Below are 26481 nucleotides of genomic sequence, written 5' to 3'. Positions count from 1 at the left end.
AGTACAAGGTGAAGATAAGCTGGTCCGGAACTGGATTGTGGGAAAAACAAAAAAATATTAGGAAGGGGTTTGACAAGTGAGTTCTTGTTGTTAATATTAGCTTTTCTATTCATACTTGTTTTCTGATAAAAGGCATTGGAAAGCTGCAGTTGTGCATTTCATTGAGAAGGGATACATTGAGTGAGGCAGAAGCAACTAATGTTTTTGTGCCATGTTGTGATCATGAGATATGTGCTCTTTTCCTTAAAATATCAAATGAAAGACACAGCATGAAACTCAACATACTTAAAGCTAGAAGATGCCATGAAAATGAATTTACAAGATGTAACACAATATTTCATGAAGATTAATTCTCATGAAGAAAGAAATAGACTATTATTTGTAATTTGTAAACATTCCAGACTGCATTCTGACTAATATAATTAGGAACTTAAAGACCCATATCTATTTTGTTTGACATGAAGAGGTTTTTTGCTTTTGTCCAAGATTTTATGTAAGTTTCAACCGCTCTTTTCAGTGTGTCCAACAGTATGAATAGAATTTGATGGTTGAATTTGAGATGGGAGCAGGGTATGGGAATCTTTGGCAGATATAACATGTTGTCAGGCTTTGGTTATTGTGTATGATGGTCATTGCTTCCTTCAAGTTGGTTTGGCTGCTGAATCTGCCACAGTGAAAGGAAAGGCTATGCAAGTTGATGCTGGAAAACTTATGCAGGGTTCCCTTTGCCAAGAAATTTGGAGATCTGGAAAGCGTAAGATAGAAAAGATTCAGTTCTTTGGGCTCTTTTGTATAATTGAAATATTTTATGTTTTTGTAGTGAGAGTTACTGGGGACACTTTTGTGTTTTTATAAAATATATATTGAGATGGCATTTGGATTGTTGATGCAGAAAATTACTTGGCTAATCTTGTTCTTTATCCTGGACGTCTTGAATTACCATTTTTGCCCCAAAATACTCAGGTACATGAAGACACATTATTTGAACTTGGTAAGGTTCCAAAGTAATTAACATGGTCCATATTGGTTGTCTGATTTGTGATATTTCTCTAACGAGTCTCATAGAAGTTAGAGACATTGATATCCACAGCTTGTTGAACAGCTAGGACTTCACTTTATTATTTCTGGTAATCATTTTCATATTTCTCATTGTCTACATTTTATGTTGTCCACGAATGCTACATTTGTGCAAGCACAGACTCGACAATGTTTTCCATTTGCTTAATGCCTCCACATTTCTACCGATCTTATCATCCTTTCTGAGATTACAGATGGATAACTTACAAATCTTTAATTTTTGAAGTACTATTTCATGTCCTCTCTTTGATCGTTATATATATATATATATATATTAATATAATAATTACCAACAAATGATTATTTGAAATTTATTTATTAAATATTATTATTATTTAATTAATATTTATTACCAATAATAATTTTGAAATATTCAAATAAAAATAAATTAATATTATATTATAAACATAATTTATATATTATAAATTATAAACATAATTTATATATTATAAATTATAAACATAATTTACATATTCTTAATTACACAATTTATATATTTAAAATAATTATTGGTTCGCACCAAGACTATTAAGAATGGAATTGAACAAAATCCGTATTCAGCCACAAATGCCTTACCACATATTGGCTTTGAAGTTTCTGGACTAAAATTCATAATGAGTATGAAAGATATGTATTATAGAAACTCATCGGTCATGCAAGAGGAACAATTGTTATTACATTACAATACAGCATTTAAGACTTTGATAAAAATATCAATTTGGATTTATTAATGATAAACTTGAAGTGCTCCGTATAATAAGATATTTGACTTATTCAAAATGATAATGATAAGGTGCGGGTGCAAAGTTTATTACAAGGCAATATGAAAGCACTTTATTAATCTGGCCGACTTATCAAGGTAGCTTATTCGATTAAGACAAAAAAATGTTTATATCGAACAACAGAAAATTAATAAACAAGTTTAAGGAAACGATCTATTAATACAATAGTTAGTCAATGAACTCGTATATGAACAGAAACCAAAGAAAGTAATTTGAAGGTCGCGAATAAGAAACAAAGGCAGTGATATTAATTAGAAAGTCATACTAAGTTAAAAGGAGACAAGTCAGCAAGGAGAATTGCTACGTAACTTATCAAGGAAATGTTTGTGGTCAGCCACAGGTTATGGTCAGTTTGTCAGCAAATTATATGGTGGTTAAGAACAAATAATAAAGGCATATTTGGTAAAGAAATATTCTTTGATAAGGTGTTATTTGTTTGTGGTAAAGTTTTTACGATTTGAAAAGAGAAGAGGTGCGAATAAAATAGGTAGTTATGTTTGGGTATGACTCTTCAGTAGTGAAGAAATATGCCTTTTGATGAAAGGGCAGATATAAATAGACTGAAATGAATAGTGTGGGGGGTGGAGAAAATAAAGAATATAAAAGAAGATTATTCAAGAGATAAAATTAGAAAGATAAAGACTTATATCAGATCAATAAACCATAATCGCACAAGCAAATTGTCATCTAAGACATAGCAGTTATTGTTATAAAAAATAAGTGGAATTGATTGCATGAATTGAAAGATTGTATTAGAGACAACAATTCAATCACTATAAGTGATTATAAACAACATTATAGCACATCCCCCATTATCAAATCAGAGAAAGTTATCAAGATAAGTTCTATCTTTCAAACTATTCTTAGAATCTTAATTTAGATATTATAATGAAATGTCTTCAGATTTGATAAAATTATATTTATTAATATATTATAACTCTCACTTTAAGTTGGAAATATTGTCTCGAGACCAAAATTAAATCCCAAAAGGGGACATTACCTACTATCTCAGATAATGTGCCTAGCTAGGTGGATTTTATTACTGATTTCATTATAGAAAGGATTTCTTTGCATAGTGCATGCAAAGCCATGTTTCAGATTTTCTTTTGTTTCAAATTGCGAAATTATCTATTAAATACCATATTAATCGGGTCTAACAGCCTCTTAAATAAACATCGAAGCTTGTTTCTTAGTTTCAGTGGGTTTCAAATGTAGTTGCTATTTATAGTAAGTGCTTGCATGGCACCAAGTTTTTTGTGTTTTCTTGGGTTTGTTCTCTTTGGTCTTCGGAGATCACTGCTATTTATAGTAAGTGGTTACATGGCATTAGTATTTTGGGTTTGTTCTCTTTGGTCTTCAAAGAAAACTGCTATTTATAGTAAGTGGTTGCATGGCATCGATCTCTTTGGGTTTTATTGGGTTTCTCCTCTTTGGTTCTCAGATGTCACTTCTAATTATATTATGTGCTTGTGTTGGCATTAGTTATCATCTGTTAGCTTCAGTTGGTCCCGTCATATTCAAGTCTTTGTTTTCAGTGCCTTGGTGAATTTTTTTAAGGTGATGGAACCATACAACTATTTCTCTACTCAATCGAATATTTGGAAGGTAACTTGTATCAAAATGCTTTTTCTTTTCAAATCATTTGAGATTGCAAGAACTTGTTTCAACTTTGAACAATGTTTTCAAAATTCACTATGTTCAGATGTAAGTCCCTTAGGTTGGAATGTGAGTATTGTGACCTTGATTTGATACATTGGAATGATCTTGGCCATGTGCTATTGAATTGATGCAATGGATGTGCCGACATCTATTTTGCTCGTTTCCTATTATTAAATTTATTAAGGCATTGTTTACAAAACATCTTTGGGGAGATTGCTTGTAATGCCCCCTTTTTGTGGCCTTTCCAATATCGTTGGGAGCTCCAACTTTCTTGGAGAGTACCATCCTTGTCGGAATGGAGCTTAGTTATGGGTGTTGTGTTCTTGGGATCAAGATTTGTTTGTTGATGCTTTCTAGAGGTTGTTTCACCATTTCAGGTGCATTCCAAACTTCTTGGAGGAATATTCTATTTTTAGAAACTATCAATTTTTATTAAGTTTGATCTCTAGTGAGCTTTTGAGTATGCTGGCACATTTAGAATTCTTCTTTGGGCTATTTTTGCATTTTCTACAACTTTGGGTAGATGCACGAAAAATAATAATTAAATGTTAAGTTGTTGAAAAAGAGAAATTAAAAGACACCTTATATGAATTATTTATTAAGGTGAATATCAAGTGACTGAAGTGTTGAAAAAATAAAAATAAAATAAAGTCAATTTATGGAACAAAATGGATTATTATTTAAAAAGTGATTTTAATATATAATTTCTAGGAAGTTCAATAAAGGAGTATAAAAGAGGTTGAAGGGACTCATTTGATTCATTTTGAGTATTTGATATTTTATTGAAACCTTAGTTGTGAAGTTGAGTAGATTTCTACCATTATAGGATGAAAATGATGCGGAGCCTTGTGTCAACTTCTCTATCTCACTCAAATGACTTGGCACAAATACACTTCAGCCACCCAATACTAGGTTCCTCAACCCTTCACACCTTGCACTCACAAACCTTCACCAAATCACCCAAATGGGGTTTCCAACTTCAATGGCTTAACCAAACATGACTCAGGGGTTCAACACACCTATGACACCCTGACACAAGATTCCACATACCCAAGTTGATCGGTTCAATCCCCAATACACAAAACAACACTTAACCGGTTTATTCCTACTAGCCTTTCAAACCGGTATTTGCACATTAGCTCAAAACTGTCACAAACCACTTGGAAAACAAAACACATTTTTAGATACCCATTTGCAAGTTTCACAACATACTTAAATTTCAGATATGGTTGTTTTGGACCAATGCCCAGTTTCAATACCCTGTCCTACTAGGATTAGGCCAAATTAGCCCACTTTTTTAAAGGAACACCCTTTGGATCACAACTCCAGACCTTCACACCTGAAAACAGTCTTAGGAAATGTTTCAAAACAAAAGATTTTTCAGGGTTTTAGGCAGTGCCATGCCCATTTACCTATTCAAATACAAAACCCTCACTTTTAGGAACCCAAACCTAGGGCTTTCCTAATCTCTCACTTCCGGTCACTTCTAGACCCAACCAAAGGATCCAAGACCATTAAAATTACTTGTGTAGACATAATCCATCATAAAATGCTGCCCTCATTCAATGAAAACTCTCAGACTAATACATGGCACCAGTTATGCTGTTTGTCAACTTGTGACTCATCACCCCCAAAGGTATCCTCATGCATTCTCAAAGTTAGAAACACTTATCTTACAATGTATCAGACCCATTACACAAGCCACAGTGCTTACATAAAGCAAAATGGGTCAGATTCACAAAATGACTCTCAAAACCCCTCTTAAACTGTCAACTACAACAGTTTATAGAACAATACAAAATAAATTGATCAAATTTGAATAGAACTATATGCCACCAATTGGGAAAGCAAGGTAAGTCAATGGAGATTCATAACAAATCAGAAGATAATGTCATTCAATGCCTCTTGGTACGGGAAATAGTCCAAACTTAGACTATTAGTGTCAGAATTCACAGGGAATTTTCAGAGCTTCAATGTTGTTATTGCCTTTTATCATCGAGTTACAAATTTTCCACCATTTCATTCGAGGGAAAGGGACATATTTATACCCCTACAACCCATAAAACCGACTCAACCACCTTTTAAACTCCATTCGACTGTTAGAGACATAAAACTGCCCTTTTACAAAGAAAAGTTGCCCATGACAATATTTGTCAAAAATGACAACTTTCAACATTTTGCTAAACCATGACCTTAAACACATAGGTCCAAATAGACATGAAAGGACCGTTGGAACCAATTCTTACATTATTACATCAATTTGACCCATTTTGACTCATTTGCACAATATTGGCCAAATCAGGACCTTCCTAGGACCATCTAGACAACTTGATTACATGAATGGTCAAATGACCTTATTACAATGCTATTGGTCTTATTAGACCTTATTTGAAACCATCTAAAACTCAAAATGTTCATATTTGACCCCATATAGGTCATTGGAATCAGGAGGTACACTTGGTTCACTTGGTGCTCCTGCACCATACTTTCCCCCTTGAAAAATCCTCATGTCCCATGGGAGAACATCAACTCTAGCCTTTTGAAAACCTGCAAGAAACTGATAAAAACCAGAATACAAAAACCAATTAGTCCACAAAGGAACTCCAACCACCATGATACTTGGTGGATACCAAGAATCTTCAATAGGTGCTTTCCCTTGCACCTTCTTCTCCACTTCCCCAACCTCTGTTTGCTGTACCTGCTCCCTCTTACGTGCAACATCAGATTTATCCTTCACCATGTCCTGTACAAATGGACATAAAACTGAACCAGCCATTATACCTTCGCACAAATTATCATTTCCAACCCTTTTTATCCGTGACTTGGCTACCAACTCTTCATCCTCAAGCAATGTCTTCTTCCCAAACATGACTATTTTGTTCTTACCCTCGACACCATCATTCATTGGCCATAAAGTGTACTTAACCCCATCCTTTTCAATAGTATAAGTGTTTCTCCTACCATCATAACTAGTATTTTTATCATATTGCTAGGGTCTACCAAGTAGAATATGGCTACATTCCATGGGCAAGATATCACATAAAACACTATCTTTATACTGACCAACCTGAAAATCAACATTTGCTTTTTCCTTCACCAACAAAGTAACATCATCATTAACCCAAGAAACTCTATAAGGATTCTTATGAGGTATCCTTTCCAAATTCAATTTCTCAACCATTTCAGTAGAAACCATGTTATCGGTTGAACCAGAATCAACAACAATAGTACAAACTTTACCTTTACATTGACACCTTGTTCTAAAGAGGCTTCTTCTTTGTATGGGTTCATGTCCTTGCGAGGTCTTCAAAATAGGCTTCTTAATGATCAAATTTTCACTAACCTCTGAATTGCATACAACCTCCCTTGGACTACTATCAACCTCTTCCTCCTCTTGAGCAAATGCAACCCTCTTGTCAACCTTAGATGACGATGATGCTGTCTTTTCAGGACACTTAAAAGAAGGATGACCATATTCATGACAATTATAACATCGTCCTGAAAATTCATTAGAACCTCTACCAAATCTGCCTCTATTGTTACCAAATCCACCTCTAAAATCAGAAAATGATTGTTCTTTACCTTTGCTTGTATCACCTTGCTCATCACTGGTTTGCTTATGTGAAGGAAGTGCTCCTCTTCCTCTGTTATTACTGCTGCCTCTTCCTCTTGTGGATTTCTCTTGCCTTCTTTTGACTTTCTCCTCAGCCATGAGTGCCAATTGGAAACATTCTTCCACACTTTTGGGGTTAGCAATCACCAACTCATCTTGAATATTGAATCTAAGACCACCAAGGTACCTAGCCACCTTTGCAACTTCATCTTCATCCCTTCCTACTCTTATACTCAACTTATAAAACTCATCAGTATATGCCTTCACATCTAAATTCCTCTGTTTTAAACTTTGCAATTTCTTAAACATTTGAACTTCATAGTCTCTAGGAAGAAATTTACCCTTGATTTTTGCCACCATTCTGTCCCAAGATATGATCTTGGCTTTGTCTTAAAATATAAAATAATATAATTATATATAATTAAATATGATTAATTAAAAATTAATTATGTTAATGAAAAGTCAAAAGACATGAAAGCAAAAGTTGTGACTCCCTCAACAATGAGATATAAAAGGGAGAAGAGAACCTCATTTGAGAGGGGGATAATCTGGAAATCAGAAGTGCAGATCTGACTTAAATAAGATATAAAAGGGAGAAGAGAACCTCATTTGAGAGGGGGATAATCTGGAAATCAGAAGTGCAGATCTGACTTAAATAAGATATAAAAGGGAGAAGAGAACCTCATTTGAGAGGGGGATAATCTGGAAATCAGAAGTGCAGATCTGACTTAAATAAGAAATGCAGATCTGATTATGAAAGTTTGTGTCCCTTTCAAAGGGCAGAAATAATGAAGAGTTGCACTCTTTCAAAGGGTGCTAATGGTGAAAGGGTGTGTCTCTTGCCAAAGGGCATACATGATGAAGAGGTGTGACCTCTCCCTCAAATTGAGAGATATAAGGGAAGGAATCAAATGCATCTAGTGAGAGCACCATTCATCAGATTAGATAAGAACTGTTATTAAGTTACATGCAGTAACGCCCTTGTTCTTGGCGGTATCCATGGAGATTAAGGAAAAGAAAGGAATGGGCTGGAGATTAACACGACACTCAGAAATCAAGAAAAGGCAATGAAGGTATTCAGGGACTGGTATGATATAATCCGCTCTCAATCTTTTATGACTCTGAAATATATTGAATCTCTCATTCAAACAATTTAATAATTATAATCAATCACAAGTACAACCATAGTCTTGTACCGTAAAGAAGAAATAAATACAAATAATAAGGTTACAGAGAAATGATCACTCTGTTATAATTTCAGCATTCTCACATTGTATTAGTATGTGATCAGCATTAGTCACTGACAAAACTATAATGAAAATATTATATTGGCCTTTCATGTATTTTCTCACTTACCATGTATTAAACATATTAGTTTCATATGAATAGAATCTAGTGCCCATTCTGATTTAATATTAGTGCTTGGATATTACATATTCAAACTCATCATGGAGGGAAGGATGAGGGATGTAGGAAGAGGGTTAAGGCTGCCAACTAAGTAGGCCACCTTGTTGGATGCCTAAGTTCTGCCATCAAGGCCAAGGGGGTCAATGTTCCGCTCTTGGGCTTAGTTTGGTTAAGCTGAGAATTCCACAACATTCCCCCCTACCGGACCTACCTTGATAAGTTGTTAGCAAACACAAAAGATAAGGCATGGATAGGAAAGTAAGACTAGTATCTTGCTAAGCAGGCCACCTTGGATGGGGCCTAAGATCTGCTGCCAAGGCCAAGAGGGTCAATGTTCTACTCTTGGGCTTTGTAAGGTTTGGCTGGGTCACTCTTATCATGTCCTATTCCAAACGTAGAATAGGTTTAATATGATTATAGTTAATCAAAATATTGATTTACATGTTCTAATTGACAGTATTAACAATTTGTATATATATATATATATGCAATTGTGTTTTATATGTGATGATTGCATGGCTTAAAAGTCAAGAAGTTGTTGGAAAGATAATTATTACAAGTAATTCCCTTAACCCTAATCTCCTGAATTTGCGTTTGTAGGGTTTAATTTGAGGCAATTAGAGTAGGGGTTTAAGACTCAAAATAATATTGATAAAATTGTACTTTGGTGTCTCAATGTGAAGGTGGAATATTTCGCCAAATACACTTAGGATAAAAATAATATTTCCCTTCTCTAAGTCATCCAAGATCATAGCAGAGTCACCTTATTAAAATTGCCAATAATGTGTAAAGTGAGCGCTCAACAACGACTTATAAATAATAATATAACTTAGGTAATCTTACTTAGAAAATCGTCCAACTTGCCTTAAGTTACAATTTAATTAAAAACACCATGGCGACCCCTTGAAGTCACAACACAAATTACGCCTAGGCCATGGGGAATAATAAAGTATTAAAAAATACTTCTACTTCCAAAAACTGAATACTGCCAAAATGAGTTGAGGCTAAGGCACTGAACTGCATTGCAGCAAATAGTCATCTGAGTTCGAACACAGGATCCTACCAAAAATAACATTGCCAAACATAGCCACTAAGTTGAGCTGCAGAACCCTTGCCAAAAAGAGCACTGCTAAAAATAGTACTTACTAGAAATAGAATACTACTAAAAATAGTAAGTGTGTCAAAAGTCATTTTCATCACATTTTGAGCAGTAGTCATGACTTACTAAAAATAGTATGTCCGGAAATCATCTCCGAAGAATTTGCATGTCAAACTACGTTGGAGTTCTCAAAAAACTCAGAAAAACCCTATAAAGCAAATATTCGTTAGCCTGTTGCAATTTACTAAAAATAGTAAATTCAGAATTTTCTTTGATTGGAATGCATGCCATACCATCCTAAAGCTCACGAAAAACCCATAAAGAATCTAGAGAGCAAACTGTAGAATTCTTGCAAACACCTCTTCTAAAACTTTCTTGAAGGCAAAAACCCTAATTTAGTCTTTGGTTAGCCTATGGGTTTCCAAAATAGGCTAAGACTCCATCCATCAGTCTAGAACTGAGAAGGGGACATTACACAAGAGGACCTAAAAAGTAGGGGGGTCCCCATTTGGAATGGGGTGATGTGTGATTAGGTCACAACACTACATAGGAAGGTGAACAGATTTTGCCACATCTAAATCTTCAATTGCTTGAGGACAAGCAATCTCGGGAAGGGTGGATTGTAATGTTCTCTTTCGATGAGTAGCTGGAAATGACCCATTTAGCATGTATAATTCTCGTAGGCTGATTTCGGGCTAAATCAAGGAATAAATTATTTAAATAAATAAAGTTGTGCAATAAAACAAATTTTACGAATGACTTTAGTTAATTTTATAAAGTGACTTTAGTCAATTAAAAAGGGAAACATTAAAAGTCACTTTATAAAGGTGCTTTAAAAAATATATTTTATGTAGGAAATTAAAAGATCCCTTAGGGAAAGTTCCATGGGAAAATATAAAAGAGGATTTGAGAGCTCATTTACTTATGCTTGTTTATTTCTCTTCTATTGTGAAGTTTGAGCTTCTTGTTGAAGAAATCCCTAGAAAGAACACCTTAAGGGAATTGGCTTCTATGGCGAATGATCTACCTTGGTCGTACGGGTTTAACGTAGTAGCATAATCAGGAGTTTAAATAATTTATGAAGTCTTGCAAGCAAGACAAATTATTGAGGAGATTGCCATATTTGTTTTCTTATAGGAGAGGAAGATTGGGATGCCATAGCTAGTCAAAACATCTAGCTAGGCAATGGTGATGAATAATGGATAGGGCGATTAAGTGGGTTCATAGTTGGATGCCATGGTATGAAGTCACATATATGGTGTTGGGCATTGGATTGTATGACATTTTGGAGTAATTTTTGTTCCCCTTTCTGGCTGCCAATTACCTATTGAGATGGGTGTGAGTATTGGTACAAGTCATGGGTATTGTTTGCAGCCGCCTCTCTTATTTCTAGCATATGAGGTTCCAACACATAAGATATCTTCTCGGAACAGTGAATACATTGTTTTTAGAGCTAGACTGTCGGGTTTTAAACTCAATCAGCAGGTCGACCAAGTCTAGCAAGGGACGTGAGGGCATTTCAAGGCTAATGATTGCCTTTGGAAGATTGTGGGGTTCATTGTAGACTCTCAGATTCTGGTGCAGACTAAAGACTGTTCTTTGTGGAGTTGGCAATTTCATACATCAGATGTAAATGTTTTTATCTATTGAAAAAAGGTCAGAAATAAGTCTTTGCTATCATTGTATTTGTAGACAGAAAATTGTTAAAAGATCCATTGTTATTTCAGTCTTATGCATGTTGAATGATCTTGACTGTAATCATGTGGTGTGAATGAATAATGTTATGCCATGCAATTCATTTCCAACCCTTTCAACATATAGTTAAATCAACTTCAATCAGAAACTCCTCACAAGAAGTTGTAGATAAATGCTTGATAAATTGCCTAACTATGAAAAATTGGAAAGAAAGTGCAAAAAATTGTGATAGAATTTGGAACGGGTCTTTACACAAGTATAATATTGTTATTTCTAGTTGTTTGTTGGGTTTATGTATTTGATAATTTTGGGAATGTGATTTCATCAGTGCTATTTGTATCAGCACTTGTATCAACATTGTAAACCTTATCAGCATTTATAACAGCAGAGATATCATTGGTTGCATGTTTATGTTGAACTTTCATATTGTAAAAGAAAAAAAAAATTAAAAGTAGGGGTGGTCATTACAGACTCTTTCAAATTGATGATAATTTACATATTGTCTTTTAAGCCAAGTTAAGCTAGTTGAGAAGTCGTTGAACCCTTGGAGGGACGACTTATGCTTCCATTAGTTGATACCTCATTCTTGTTATTATAATGAACTGCTTGCCCCTCAAATTGGGCCAATTGAAATCTCTTGAGAGAAAACCTTGCTCATAGACACTTTGGTGCAATATCTGCAGTAGAGAACTATTCGGAATCCAGTCTAATCAACTCTCATCTCTGTGAACTGCTTTAAGTCCGTGTTGACCAAGTTCTAATTTCAGATGCTTGCGATGCATGTTTTATTGGGTTTTAAGATTTCTGCATTTTTTGTTATATATTTTAACATGGATGGAAGACAAATGAATGCTATTTTTTCAGGCAGTTATTTTACAACCACTTGGAGACAAGGGTGTCATGGTTGTTGCAGGAGACACGATTCGAGGATTTAGTGAAAGTGACCAGGTGCATTATTTAACCCATTTTAAATTTTAAGCATATAAAACCTCCTTTTCTGACAGTTCTAAGTTGAAATAATTTTGTTGGCTACTACCCCTTCATCCAGCGATTGAATTTTTCCTGAAGAGGGTCTAGAAGTTAGATCTGAAATGTTTGTAAATAGGAGTGGATAGAACACGGTTGTGTCCATATAGATGCATCAGAAATGAAATTCTGTAGAAAGAATCTCAAAAGTTATGTATTTCAACATTGTTGCTTCTGTTCTAATATTGTGATGGATAATTGCTATAGAATGATAAATATGTACATACATATATATCTATAAATACATATGTATAGACACACATACTACTATTACCATAGTAAGATCTCTGAATTTTTTTTGAAAGAGCTCAAATTCTCCTGATATGTATGTCTTCAACAACAATGTAGGGTGTTGAAAATACTCATGTTCACAGTAGGCTCCACTAAAAACATAGAATTTGACATGAACATTGATATGCAAGACTGATTCTCCTAGTGATGGTAGGTAAGGCTGACATCTTAGAATGGCACAGTTCACTAGACAAGGCATTGGCTTGATTCTTTGACTAGAGAACAAATATGGTGTACAGTGTTTTACAGTAGTATTTTTTGAATAAAAAATTTCTTGAAAGTAAAAAAAACAGCATGACTCTGCATTTTAATTCTCTACAAAAAGCACCAATTTGAGGAATAGATTATAACTCCCATAATTGTTGCTGCCAAATGTATGAAGGGATTCTCCAACAGTTCTCTTTGTTTACTCGTCACAACAATTCTGCAAGGAATTCAACCTTTGTAACTTCTCATAGACTATATACAATTATCTTCAAGGGATGGCTATGGTGGCTGCCTACAATTTGAAACACTTCTACTTTCTTTCTAGGCACTGTCAGCTCTTAGGTCTTTATCTTGGAGCCTCTTTCTTTTATGTTTTCAAGCACCTGCAAAGACAACCTAAGTGTCGTGTCAATTATTTAGAAAACTGGAAATTATGAGTGAAAGTACTTAGCTGATTTCAGCAGTTGGGTTAGCTGTCCATTGTTTTGATCTATGCCACAAGGTTCGTGTTTGTGTTTCTATTTAGCAACGATAAAATTTGGATTAAGTTCAACAAGGAAAAAATTGTAAAAAAAGTTTGTGATAAAATTCACCTAATGTGAATTTGAATATATAAGAAAAATATAAGTAATAAATCCTTAAAATTGTCAGAACAGTTTAACATGCTAAATAGATTTAAAATCTTATTGAAAATATGTCATTAATATATACTATGATAAACTTATCAAAGTTAAACAATCTAAAACATATGAAATCAATATCAAAGATATATGTCCTCACAACATGAGCATGCAAAAAAGACACTTAGCTGTCATGATATTCTGATATGATCTTTTCAAATGTGTAAATCACTGCTGTTACAATTGTTTGAAAGATGAACACTTGACATTTAAGCTGCTTATTACATTTTACAGATAAGCAACTGTTATAGGTGCTTCTATGGATCTTTTATCAATAATGAAATACTTAAACAGAACAGTAGCACTTGCATAGACATCTCCCAAACATGTCAACTAGTTAGACTAACATGATAACATTGAAAATAGTAAATACAATGAAGTACCTTATAAATTGTCATAACTGACAGTCTGCAGCTCTAATGATGGACTGTTTCAGTCCCAAAGAGCAAAGGAAACCCTGTCATCAACCTCCAACCTCAACTAGGACATCCCACCAATGGTTACAAACAAGTTATGCACTCCCAACTTGCCCAAAAGTCTCCAAATAGCAGGAAGAAGGTCAAACACAGGTATGAAAACACCTTTCAGGCATACCCAGCTCAGTCACAGGTGCTGGAATAGGGCAAACAGCTAGGAACCAAGTCAAATCACCTTCAACTCTGCACATTTGATTCCCAAGGGTCTGAAATAATAGAGGATATTTAGATGCCAAACAATCCTGGCTGCAACCTTCAAATAACAGCAGAATGCCAACCTTCAGGAGTTCAAGTCTTAGTACCAATAATCTCAAGTACTGAACAGGGGTGATGAATTAATTAATATTTACACCAAACTGTAAGTTTCCAACCTGCAATATGTTGAAATGGGTAATAACTTGCTAGGCATTACTCTGGGACGTGGAAGAAGCCTTCAAAATGAGTCGACCAAGTCCTGAAAACTCATGCTATGCCCAGCATCACATTGCACGGTTGTAGGAACTTGGAAAGCACACTTTGCAAAATAATCCAACTGATAAACACTTGAAAAAGTGTCATGAAATGGTTGCCCAGCTGCTTGAAACCATTTGCAATCAATTTTCCAATTGCTGACCCTCAATCTCGCCTCCAAATGCACACTTGTATGGTTTGGCCCAGCTAGGACCTTCACCAAGACAAATCACAGCATTTCTAGCAGCAATGGAAAGAACCAAAAACTCCTTCAAATCTCAACTAAATTCTACAATAAACACCAAAATACTTGCAAGTCAAAAACTTTAAATTTTTTTTTTTTTTTTTTTTCCAAAAACCCGAAATACAAACACAATGAAAACATTGGTGATTCTTGTGTGAAATCACTCCAACCAGCTAGGGACCTATTGGTGTACGTTTTATCATATACCAAACATTAGAATAAAGTACCCAAAGATAATTTATCCTCTCTTGAACAAAATCACCATGTATGCTAAGATTGCTAGAAGATCATATGGTGATTCCAAGGTTTCTTTTGTCAGGTCTTGACGTGTGGATAAGCTCAATGGGCGGTGTGATATACTGGTAATACATAAAGGGACTTACGCTTGGATTGTTCACAACTTTGGGATTTAGACAGGTTTATCGATTGATGCTCTTCTCTTTTTTTTTTTTGATTTTTGGGTCAAGACTTTCGAAAAAAAGATAAAAAAGATAAGGGTTTAGAAGTCTACTCTACTCCTATGAATTCAAGAGACAATATAGATTTGGTGAACTCAATAAACCACACTTTGCTTCGCCTCACTTAAGACAACTACATAAAGCAGATGCAATCTTCGAGGAATGTGCTTATGATCGGAAGTTTAAGCATACACAAGATGGAAGGCTCAGACTAACTTTGCACAATGAATAAAAAATCATTTATTTATCAAAAGTATGAGCAGAGATACACCACGAATCAATACTTATCAAATCTTTCATTCAATCCTAACAACATGAAATAAAATCTAACTAAGATGTTGAAGAAATTGAAAACCTTTCTAATCACTCAAATAATAGAGATTACAAAGCCTTAAGAAAAAGCACACAAGTAATATATTATCTGAAAATGACCTTCTTGCAACAATATTTCAAAAACCTCACACTCTCCAAATGAGAGGAGGCAACCTTATATAGGAGTCCAACAATTTTGAATGGCCAAGATCGAACAGTGATCATACCCAGATTGAAAGATTAATACCCTAATTAGGGTTTCCCAAAACTCTAACTGTTTGAACAAAAGATAAGGAGACAAGTGGCGTAGTTGCTAATTTCACTGAGATGGGCGTCCAGTTTCTTTTTCAGTAGATGCAATGTATCTGGACACTAATGGTTGAACCTTCTCCATGGTGACACTTGGCAAACTACCAATTTGGTAATCAACCACGTCCATGTCATCAGTACATGTGGCGAAAGTGTTTTCCCAGTCAGCCGCTTGTGCTAGGAAGTTCTCATCAATGAGTAAGAATCTCAAAATCCTAGTGAGATCATCCTTGAGAATAGGTCTTGAAGCTTTGAATAAATTTCCTTGAATTTTGGCCCTCAGATTCTCTGCACGTAGATGTTTTTCTTGCACTTCATCTTGCTGCAATATCTTGGCTGCTACGAGGAAAACCTTGTCTTGAATACCTGTAACAATCTTTTCAATTTCCAAACACTTAGCTTTGGATTTCTTCAAAGATTCAACCCTGGTTATCAAAGCAAAGTACCAAGTGCTGAAATCATATCTATCCCCTGACTGAATAACTTCTCCATCTACCAAATCCTGTTGAGAAAGCCTTCTCATGGTCTTCAAGTGTGGGATTATTTTGTTTTGAATCTCCTCAACATCATCCCAAGCTTCAACAATGTCTTGAGTTCTGCTCACCAAGAAAGAGGTGGAGTCATATACTGATACTAGGTTTGTAACAAGTATGTCAGCACGCTCCAAGGCATCAGAAGTGCATCCTTTGGCCTCTCTGAATTTGGTCTTCATATCCTCATAATCCCTCATTGACTCTAGTGGAAGAGCTGTGGGAGGAGCAACTGGTACTTCCCAATCAAGTAGTTTTGTTAAGTGTTGAATATACTTCCTCCATTGTCCGTTCTCAGCTTCCAATCTTTTCTCTTTTCAACCTCTTTGTTCAATCTTTCCTTCATGATATTGCAGGAGTCATCGATTTCCTGGACTTCTTGAATCTTGGTGGTTTTTCCCAAACCTATAGTAGTGACCTCATAGTCCTCAGGAGTAATGCTGTCTTGAGTTTTTCCTGCCTCTGGTACTGCTACCTGTACTGATATGAACCTTGCACTATCTCTCTGAATCAAAGAGAACTTCTTAGCTGGTTTAGGTGGTCTTATTTCAGGTGGTTTATTCAATTTAGCCAAGAATGCTGTTGTGTTCTCAGGAACCTTGGCCTTCATTCTTTCCCTCAACCAATCCGGGATGGTTGATTGTTCCATGCCACTCTCATCAAAATTATCTTCAACTTCCTTAGGTGTAGTAACTATGCCATCGAGGAATTCTCTTTGAGGTTCTGGGTTCTCAACTTCTAGAACTCTGGTGAGAATAGGGGGCTGACTTGGTTCTTGAACCATTTCCTCTATGATTTCCTCAATTATGGGAGGAGTATCCTCTATCTCATTAGCATTCATTCTACTATCCTGTTCTTGTTCATCAACTTCAATTCTTACTGGAGTAGTAGATGTAGCGCTTATAGTTGAATGACCTTCACCAGACCTGTGCATTTTGCTCACATCTGCATCTTCACTGATTTTCTTTCCTTTAGCCCTTATGGAATTCTTAGTGGGCTCTTTTCTCTTCCTTGACCCAACACTCTCTGGATTCTTTGGGTTACTTGATGTACTCCTGTGATTCGAAGACATGGACTCATCAGTCCCCATGAGATCATAGGCGAGGGCAACGTTCCTTGCTTTGAGTTGCTTTATTCTTTGAGCTGCCCAACATTTACAGTATTCGATCACAGGTCTCATAAGATCACCCAGGTCAGCTCTTTCAGATTTTGTCCAATCACTAGAGGAAGAGGTTCATTCTTCAGGGTGGCATAATGTGGCTGCTCATATTCATTGTCTTCCTCAAGTTGGTCTACCACTCGGAATACCTCGGATGCCCTTATCAAGCTCAGTGGGATCCTGGACCAAAATCTTTTTTTGATCTCAAAGTTATCAGCTGTGTTAGCCCAATAATCTTTGAGGTCTGGTCTATGCTCGAACCTCTCTCCATCAACTTGTTTTATCCGATGAAAAGGGTCAAAATGGCCCCTTGCTTGATATTGAAAGAATAGATACCATTGAATTTCCTTGTCGACATGGGTAGCAGCTTGGGTTGATGGACATGTTTCTAATCCATTTCCAATAGTGAGAGAGGATGCTCCTATCTTTTGTTTCCTTCTTTGCACAATCATAAAGTTCTCCAATTGTCTTACTCCTTCAAGTAGTACCATTCTGTTTGTAGGAAACATGGGTAGTCTATACGGCTGTCCGGAGAATCCTTGGATCCTTAAGTGGGTAAACTTGGGATATTGGATATACCAATACCCAAACCTGCTGATAAAATCTTTTGATTCTTGAGAGAGTCGCTGATGAAGACCTCCCTAAAGGATTCTCGTGATATGCATTAGGAATGCATCATTAACTCTTTTCAAATGGAATTTCTCCTCTAGGTGCAGTTGTGTATAGCAATCATAGACAACGAACTGGTTCTCCTTATTTCCAACAGCTCCTCTGCATACAAGACCCCTATATCTGTATGTCTTGGCTAAAGAATATATTAAATATGAACTCATATAAAAGGTTCTATTCTTCTCCAAAATTTTCAACTAATCATCTAGATTATCGCTAATGATTCTGGCCTAGTTTATCATCTTAACTCCAGGAGATACTTCATGGATAAAATAGTACATCCATGGCTTAAAAGGAGCACCCTGCTGACTGCCCATGACTTTGTTCAGTAAAATGATGAGAGTGGCACCTGATGGAACGATTCTTGCAAATATTGGAGAAGTAGCAATTAGAGAGGCTTTCCATATCCCTGAGTACCACAAATAGTCTACATGACCAAGGATGAAGCAACCCAGCTATACAATGATACCTAAGCTCCTTGTGAGGGCATATATCAAAGAAGATTATGGAGACCTCAATCTATTCTCTAGGTTATAATGCTTGGAACACTCTACTATCAATTCAGTACATTGCATTGCTAGAAGGAAGCCAACAGCCTGTACTATACCATTCTGTATCATTCTCCTTACTATCGCTGTAGGTAATTGAGTGTCTGTGTTGTGCATCTGTTTCTTGAACTCCCTAAGGTTTATGTGTCCTAGGTTTGTATCTCCCACTTGTTTCCACTTAGAGTTCATTTTTGATTCTGGAGGGGAATCTTTGTCAACTTGAAACTTCATCTTGACCTTGCGCGATGTTCCAACCTCGGAGGTCATCCAAATCTGCAAAAAGAATAAACAAATTGAAGTTAAGAGTCTGCATTTTAGGTGTGATTTTGGAGTTTGGTAGCTAAGTATATCATGATTTCCACTCTTTCTTTCCAACACTTAGCCTTAAAATTGGGCTTTTCAACATTTAGGATATTCTGCAAATTTTAAGAAAACCCCTGAAAATCGCCAAACTTAAAAAGTTCAAGGTCTGATTTCAATCAAAAATCAGAACTTGAGGGCAAACTATGTCCAAAATCGATTTAGTTCATGCTAATTGACTTATGGAACACAAAATGAGAAAGAGAAGAAGGAAAATTCATTGTATTTGTTCTTTCTCTTTGAAAACTTTTGAAAAAAAGTCAGGTTAGAAACCCAATATTCTGTTTATAAGACCCATTCTTCACCTTCAGAAATGAGAAAGAAGAGAAAAGATGTGTGCTATGGAAGACTGCTCAACGGTCCAACTGTCTGAATCAAAAGATGCCAAATTAACTAAAGAAAATCCAAACTATTGTGAAGATACTTGCTGAACAACCTTTGAAGGCACTAAAAATGGGATGACAGGAATGCTCAAACTGCCATCAAGGAGGAATGAAATACCTTGAATCATGTCCCCAATGTTTGGAGTGTGTGATGTATCAAGCAACCCTACAATATCTAGCAAGTACTCATCCCACTCTGCTGAAATTGGAAGGGAACAATCAACCTGTTGAACTGAACTAATCTTTAATGAAGCAAGAGTTGGAGGAGGATCAACACAAGTCTCAGGAACTACTATGGATGACTGAAGCACGCATAGGTTCAAGTGACCAAACCTGTCCTCAGATTTTTGATCTATTCTTGATGCATGAGAGATAGGACCGGATGCATCTTCAATGGGAGCAAAATGTGAGAACCCATACAATCGTGTTGTATGATCAACACTGCCAACTACAAAAAGCTCTCTACTATGCAGATCTCTGATGAGCACTAAATCAGGGTTGAACTCAACTGTCTTGCCTGTCTCACTATGAGTAATTTGGTAAATGGAAAGGAGATTGGAAGATAATGCAGGGACACAAAGAACATTACTGAATGTGCCACCATCAACCTCAATAGAGCCACTCCTATTAACACTCATGTAAGTGTTATTACCCATCAAAATTTGTGGAACGACATGATGCTCAAAAGAAGAGAACATACCCTCTTGTGATGCCATAAGATGTGAAGCTCGTAAATCTAGAAGCCACTTGGAGGAGTGAGAATGTGTTGATGCAAAGAGAGCATGACCTTTCATCTTGTCTTCACCATGTGCCATATATGAAGACCCCAAAATGTCCAGGTCTTAAAGTGGTGGAAGAGGATGCACTAGATGAAGGCGATTGAATATTATTCTTCCAAAGTTCTTTCAGCTCATCAATCCGCTTTGCATAACATCGATGCTCATCATGTCTTGGCTTGGTGCAATAAGCACACTTAGAGTTGCCCTTCCTGGATGAAGACCTCTTGGATGAGGTGGAGGAATCCGAATCATGTCCATGTAACTTGAAGCTAGAGGAGCAGATTGTGTACCTATATTTTTTTGCTTCTTCTTTTGTTTCCTTGTAGATGTAGGAGTCTAAGCAACCAAGGCTTGAGATTTGGAACCAGAAATTGAATCAAGTTGTGATAGCTTGGCTTGCTCCTTTGTCAAGTGCCCACAAAACACCTCAAATGAAGGCATAGTGAATGTGTTGACGTGGCTAAAGTCGGCTAACCAACTCTTTCCGGTCAACGCATAATAGAATGTTGCTGAGTATCCTATCCTCTCTTGTGTAAGGAAATCCGTAATGCTGTTTTGAATGATCAAAGGGGACAACCTCAAGGTTCCAAATGTCAGGTCATGAATTTGAGATAGCTCAATGGTTTGATGTGTTTTGCTGGTAACACAAGGGGGTTTACGTTTATGACTAGTGCTATGGGTAGATAGATTTCCATAACCAATTCTTGTTTCACCAGAGACACCCTCACAACTCGACAAGAACAATGCAATCTCCAAGGGGATGAAGGGTTTTCAGACCGAAGATACTCATCTAGGTACCCAATTCTGGCACAGACTAAAATGAATACCTAGAATTGAACTAAGCACAATTTTGGGCTCAGAATAACCATGCACGGTGACCTACAATCAACAAGCCCCCAATGGTATGAACCGGAAATGCATCAAATACCCCCCACATTTTGCCATTGAAATCATTGAACTCTACTTCTAACTAGCTGGAAGGAAACCATGCAAACAAAATAAAACCAAAATAACAAAAAACAAATCAATGTTCATATATTGATTTTAGCTGCTATTACAACAATTTCTACAACAATTCTATTCTACTCCTAATAACCTAACTGCTAAAATCTAACCTTCCACATTCTAACCCCCAAAAATCTAACCCTTTACAATGAGAGGCATCCTGCCTTTTATAGCTTTTACAATTTGAATCAAGGGTCAGGATTGATTGCATCCAAGGGCCTTGGTCTTCTTTTTAGAAGCTTGGCAGCTTTAACCCATGCCTAGTTATTTTTCAGTTTTCCTCCCAACCACTTTCTCAACTACCTACAACTGTTTGGCATTAATTCGGTCAATTTGGTAGTTGGAAATAACTGACCTGTGCACCCCCCTTGTTTAAATGCATTAAACAGGGCCCATAGGTAGTTATTTACATTAAAACAATTCAGTTTTGCAAACTGATTTTATGGAATTAATTCCAACTGTGTATTTCTGAGATTGCACACATTTTGTAGCATTTTGTATGTTCTTTTGTCTTCAGTCTTGCTGGTGGATTTCAACTTGTAGTTTAGTGGTGACGCATTTCTCCATGTTTCGTTTTACACCCTGCGGTGCACTCCTCATTGGCAGCGCTCTGGGATTGTTGTTTTGATCTTGCACTTTGCATTTTCGCTTCCCGACGTTGATTATGTTCGCGCCTCCAATTTACGTTTGAGGTCTTCAATCCGAGCTTTAGGTTGACGTCAATCTGCAAACAATCAATTTCAACATAAATCAATCACTTTGAAAAATTAAATGAATTAATTTAACAAATATTAAATTTTTAAGGCCCGGAGGGATAAATAAAATTTTTTACTTAAAATTAATTTAAATCCCTCTTTTCTCTTTTAAATTTCGTCTTTACACGTTAAGGGGGAAATTAGGGCTTTGTTTCAGTGAAAATGAAAGATGTTTTCTTTTAAAACAATCTAAATCCCCCTTTGCGAAATTAGGGTTTTAAGATTAAAATGTGCGAGCTCTCTCTTGGTTGAATCCTTGGCAAAACTCGACCCTTTTGGTAAAATGTGAAATTTTAATTTTCTAGCAAAATTTATAAAATCGCAAATCATCATCGGCATTTAGTTACGAGGAACTTGGTCTTTTTAGTCGCCTTGTGCGATTTTGGTTTACACTTAAAGCACCCCTTTCACTCGAACACGAAATTCACCCCTTTACCTTAAAATGTGCGATTTTCTTTAGACACCCCCTTTTGACTTAGGTGAAAAATCAGACATCTTAACTTAAATGTGCGATTTTCTTATGCTTGCTTAAAATGCCCTTTTGGTTGAAAAAATTCGGCTAAAATCGATGAAATGAGCGTATTTTGTTTTACAATGTTTTTTTTAACTTCAAATATCGAACCTTTCTATTTGATCGCCCTTTTGGTTAGGATAAAATTCACCTTTGATGCAATACAATTAGGCTATTGAGCCAAAGTGCACGACTTTATTCCTCTTTTTAAATGCCTCCTTGAATAGGAATGAAACTTGGTTTCAACGAAAAAAAGAACGAACTTTATTTCTTGAAAAATCATTAAAATCGCTGAGTTTGATTTTTAACACCCCTTTCATTTATGCCGTGATCATTGCTAAGCGATTGAAACTCAGCTAAAAAGGTGTGATTTTAGATTTTCCTTTCAAACGTCGAACTTGGTTTGCACTTAATTGCCCTCATCTCTTTGCTTTAAAACTCGGGACATTTTCCTGAAATGTGCGATTTCGTTTTTGTCTAATTCGCCCGACTTGACCTTCAATTCACTCTCTTTCAAGCGAGTTTGGGCCTGCAAATGAGAATGCACGATTTTAGATTTTGAATGAACTTGCGCGATTTCGTTAAAAATGCGCGACTTAGGGTTTTCTTTTGAATCGCTCTCTGAAATTCGTAGTTGAAACTCGACATTTTGCAACAAAATGCGCGATTCTTGTTTTTGTTTTTTGCCGTCTTTCTCCTACGAGTTTTCTTTGAATGAAATTTGGTCATTGCTCAAGTTTTGTGCGATTTTGTTTCACTTAGATGCCCCTCCTAAAACTTGTACCTTTTGCACAGAATGAGTGAACTTTTATGTTGGCGCCCCTCTTGGAGAACTTCAGGATTTTGACGGGTGTTGCAGAGGGTTGGGTTTCTCAGGTTTTAGGAGGCACGAGACACATTCATTTTGGTTCTGCTACCACCAAAAGCCTCTCATCTCTCCTGGGCAATGGGGGTCTCGTCTCAAACGAGGTGTGTGTGCAGAATGCACAACAAAATGCAATACCCAAAGCATCCATGGTGGAATAGAATGATGAAGAAAAGAACTGGAATTGGCCTCGAAGCTTGGATATATTCAAGAAGATGCACTCCTTGTCAGTCTTTCGCTTGCCACAACCCTGTAATTGTGATTTGATGGATTTGAACTTCTCCAAAAAGTCTTCAATGAAAGGAAATGAATTTGGTGTCAATGATGTCAAATTTGTCTCAAGATGAAGTGCATGAAACTCATTAGTACCCCTCCAAAATCTGCTCAAATTTGAGCCACATAGCCCTAGGAGTGTTGTGACCTTTTCACACATGCAAAGGGGGACCCCCTCTTTCCTACTTTCCGCATCTTGTTAGTTTAGGGTTGTGGCAGTAGACGACAGTTTTGAGCTTCTCAATGTCCGAGTCTCGAGTTTTGAAGTGTGAGCATGCCTAATTGCTATTAGGGTTTTTTGAATTTTGAATAGGATCAGGGGCGAGTAAAACGTCAGATGTCTAGGTGATCCTAATTTTGTTTAAGTGTAGACTTTTGAGCATGATGAAGTTTAAAGTGTCCAAGTTGGTGATATTTTTTGTGCTTAAGTGTTAAAAGGTCTTTTAGGAGTTATTTTCTTACTCCTAGGTGGTAATTCGTGTCAAATTTGCACTTTATCCTGATGGAATCCCTATTTTCTCACTCAAATTTTGGTGAATTTGGCTAAGTTCTGATGTGTTATGATGAATTTTGAAGTGTCTAGATGTTTTTGAGTGGAGGAATCATTGAATTCCTGATGAAAATCTATGTTTTAGTGGTCTAAAGGTCAAAAATCCTAATGGGAGGTTCTTTCCCCCCCACATTTTTGATGACCCATGGTTTTCTCCCACTCAAAATCTTGATGGGAGATGAATTTCCCCCAAATTTACAATGGACCCTGTTTTTCCTCCATTCAAATTTCTGATGAAGATCGATTTTCTCCAAGCCAGTTTGTGATCAAGTTTGATGGATTTTTGTGCGGATGATTGTCTTGATGAATGGCGAACTTCCCCAAATGTGTTTTTTGACGAATTTTGATCTAGATTTTTATCCAAATAGGGAGAGATTTTCCCCCGAAGTGGATTTTTGGACTTAATAAATGAAATGAAGTGAATTTTGGGAATCCTGATGAAGGTCGATTTTCCCCCAAGGTATTTTGACAAGTTGTGATGAATTTTGATCTAGAATGTTGTCCAGAAAGGGGTTGTTTTTTCCCCATAGAGCTATAATGATGTTTTTGATGATTTTTCATTTGGATTTTTATCTAGATATGTGGTGATTTTCCCCGGATTTCTCATTGGGAACTATAGTGCAGCTATAGGTTGGCCCACAAAGGGTATCTGGAAACACGAAGTCAAAGTAGTTGTTTCTGGGTGGGAAGACTGGTCTTCATCAGAAAGAAAGAGAAGCGGTTCAAAATGCTTAATCTATGGTTTGTTGGGAGCGGGGGAACGATCTTGTTTCGAAAGAAATAAGTATTTGGTGAAAATGAATTAAATTTAATGCAAGTTGGCCCAAATTTAATTGTTTTTGTAATGACAAATGATTATTTAATTAACAAAAACAATTGTTAATGATTTGCAATGATCATTTAATAATTAAACATTTTCTAGAAGCAAATCGAATATCCCCAGGCAAGTATAAAGGCAATTTTTTTATCTCACATTCCTTGTGTGGTGAAACAACAAGGTGAATACATGAATAAGTAAGCTTGCCCACCATTATAATATTAATATAAATGCTGATTGTGACAGTCAAGTGGCACATTGAAGACATTTTAGTGGCTGATTGAAGGTTTCCAGCCAAGGCGATTTTCTCCTAGTGTCCATTGGACACCATTTTGAGTTGTAGTTGCAGATTGAAGGGTTTTCTCTGCCCAATCAGACCTGGGCACTGCCATTAGAGGCCATTGCAGCGAGCTTTGGTGGCTGTTTGTGCCACATTGGGCGATTTTGGTGAGATGGCGCCATTGTTGAAGTTAGGCGATTTTGATTGGGGAGGTTATTTCCTCCATATTTGGCGATTTTTGGTGATATTGTTGAATGCTAAGGGGCTGCCATTGTTCTTGGACCTTGCTGGTCAGCATTGTTGGAAGTGATATTTATTCCATGGTTGGCTGAAAACTTCGTTTTCAGACAATTTTTCATTCCTAGCCAACTCCCACTCTGGCGATTTTGCTTGGAGATTATTTTGGGGCCATTCTAGGGTGGTTTGGAGGCATTTTCTGAGTACACCATTGCTGATGTAAAGTCTGAAACTTCATTCTTAGGTTGTCTTTAGATTTATCCTTCATTTCCAGCCACCTCTACATTTGGAAAATTTCACTTGGGCATTATTTTTTATGAGTTTTGGGGCATTTGGTAGAGCTTCCATTGCTGACCTAAGTCTGAAACTTCACTTTCAGATTTGTCTTCAAACTTTGATTTTCGTCACCAACCCTTTGTTTGTGCCCAAATTTGGCAATCTTCACTTTGGGAGGTAAATTTCATCAAAAACAAATGTTTCTACATGACTGCAACTAATTTAAATGACTATTTTTGAGAATTGCAGGTTGTCTTCATACATTGGATAGCCATTATTGAGTTTGGAAGGGTATCTTTAGACATTTAAGAGTGAAAATCAGACTTTTTACACATTTCCAAAGCATTTCCAGATTCTGGTATAGTCTTTTGGACTTCAATTTTAATAATTTTCTGAGTATACAAGGTGTCTTCAGACTTAGTTTTTCATATCAAACCTTATATAAGTCTGAAAATGAGGGTTTTCTTAAATATCCCCCTTGATTGTTTTTCAAAATTTTCCAGTTACAAACATTACAAGCACCTGTTAGGGTTAGAAAATGATAATCAAAATGCTTCTGAAAGGTAACCCTTCCACTTTTTGATCACCAAGAGCCCAATGTGGGGAGGTGAGAGCATACGGTGATAAGGGGATCGTTAGCTTCCAAAATCAATTGGAAACTACAATACTGTGCGGCAAGCCAGTCCCATCCGCTTGTCT

At 36.4% G+C, this 26481-nt stretch overlaps 1 protein-coding gene across 4 annotated transcripts in view; it reads left to right on the top strand.

Moving 5' to 3' along the window:
- Window positions 1-26481, top strand: part of LOC131031531 (protein COFACTOR ASSEMBLY OF COMPLEX C SUBUNIT B CCB4, chloroplastic) — a 163208-nt gene that overhangs the window by 93810 nt on the left and 42917 nt on the right. For all 4 annotated transcript variants that reach the window (XM_057962682.2, XM_057962671.2, XM_057962676.2 and 1 more), the window contains 3 exons: window positions 570-754; window positions 893-963; window positions 12197-12280. In XM_057962682.2, coding sequence (XP_057818665.1) covers window positions 570-754; window positions 893-963; window positions 12197-12280 — 340 coding nt within the window. The remainder of the gene's footprint in view (window positions 1-569; window positions 755-892; window positions 964-12196; window positions 12281-26481) is intronic.

The sequence above is a fragment of the Cryptomeria japonica genome, chromosome 6, assembly GCF_030272615.1.
Source record: "Cryptomeria japonica chromosome 6, Sugi_1.0, whole genome shotgun sequence".
Lineage (NCBI taxonomy): Eukaryota > Viridiplantae > Streptophyta > Pinopsida > Cupressales > Cupressaceae > Cryptomeria > Cryptomeria japonica.
Note: the sequence above shows the minus strand (reverse complement) of the source record. Positions and strands in the feature narration are given on the sequence as shown.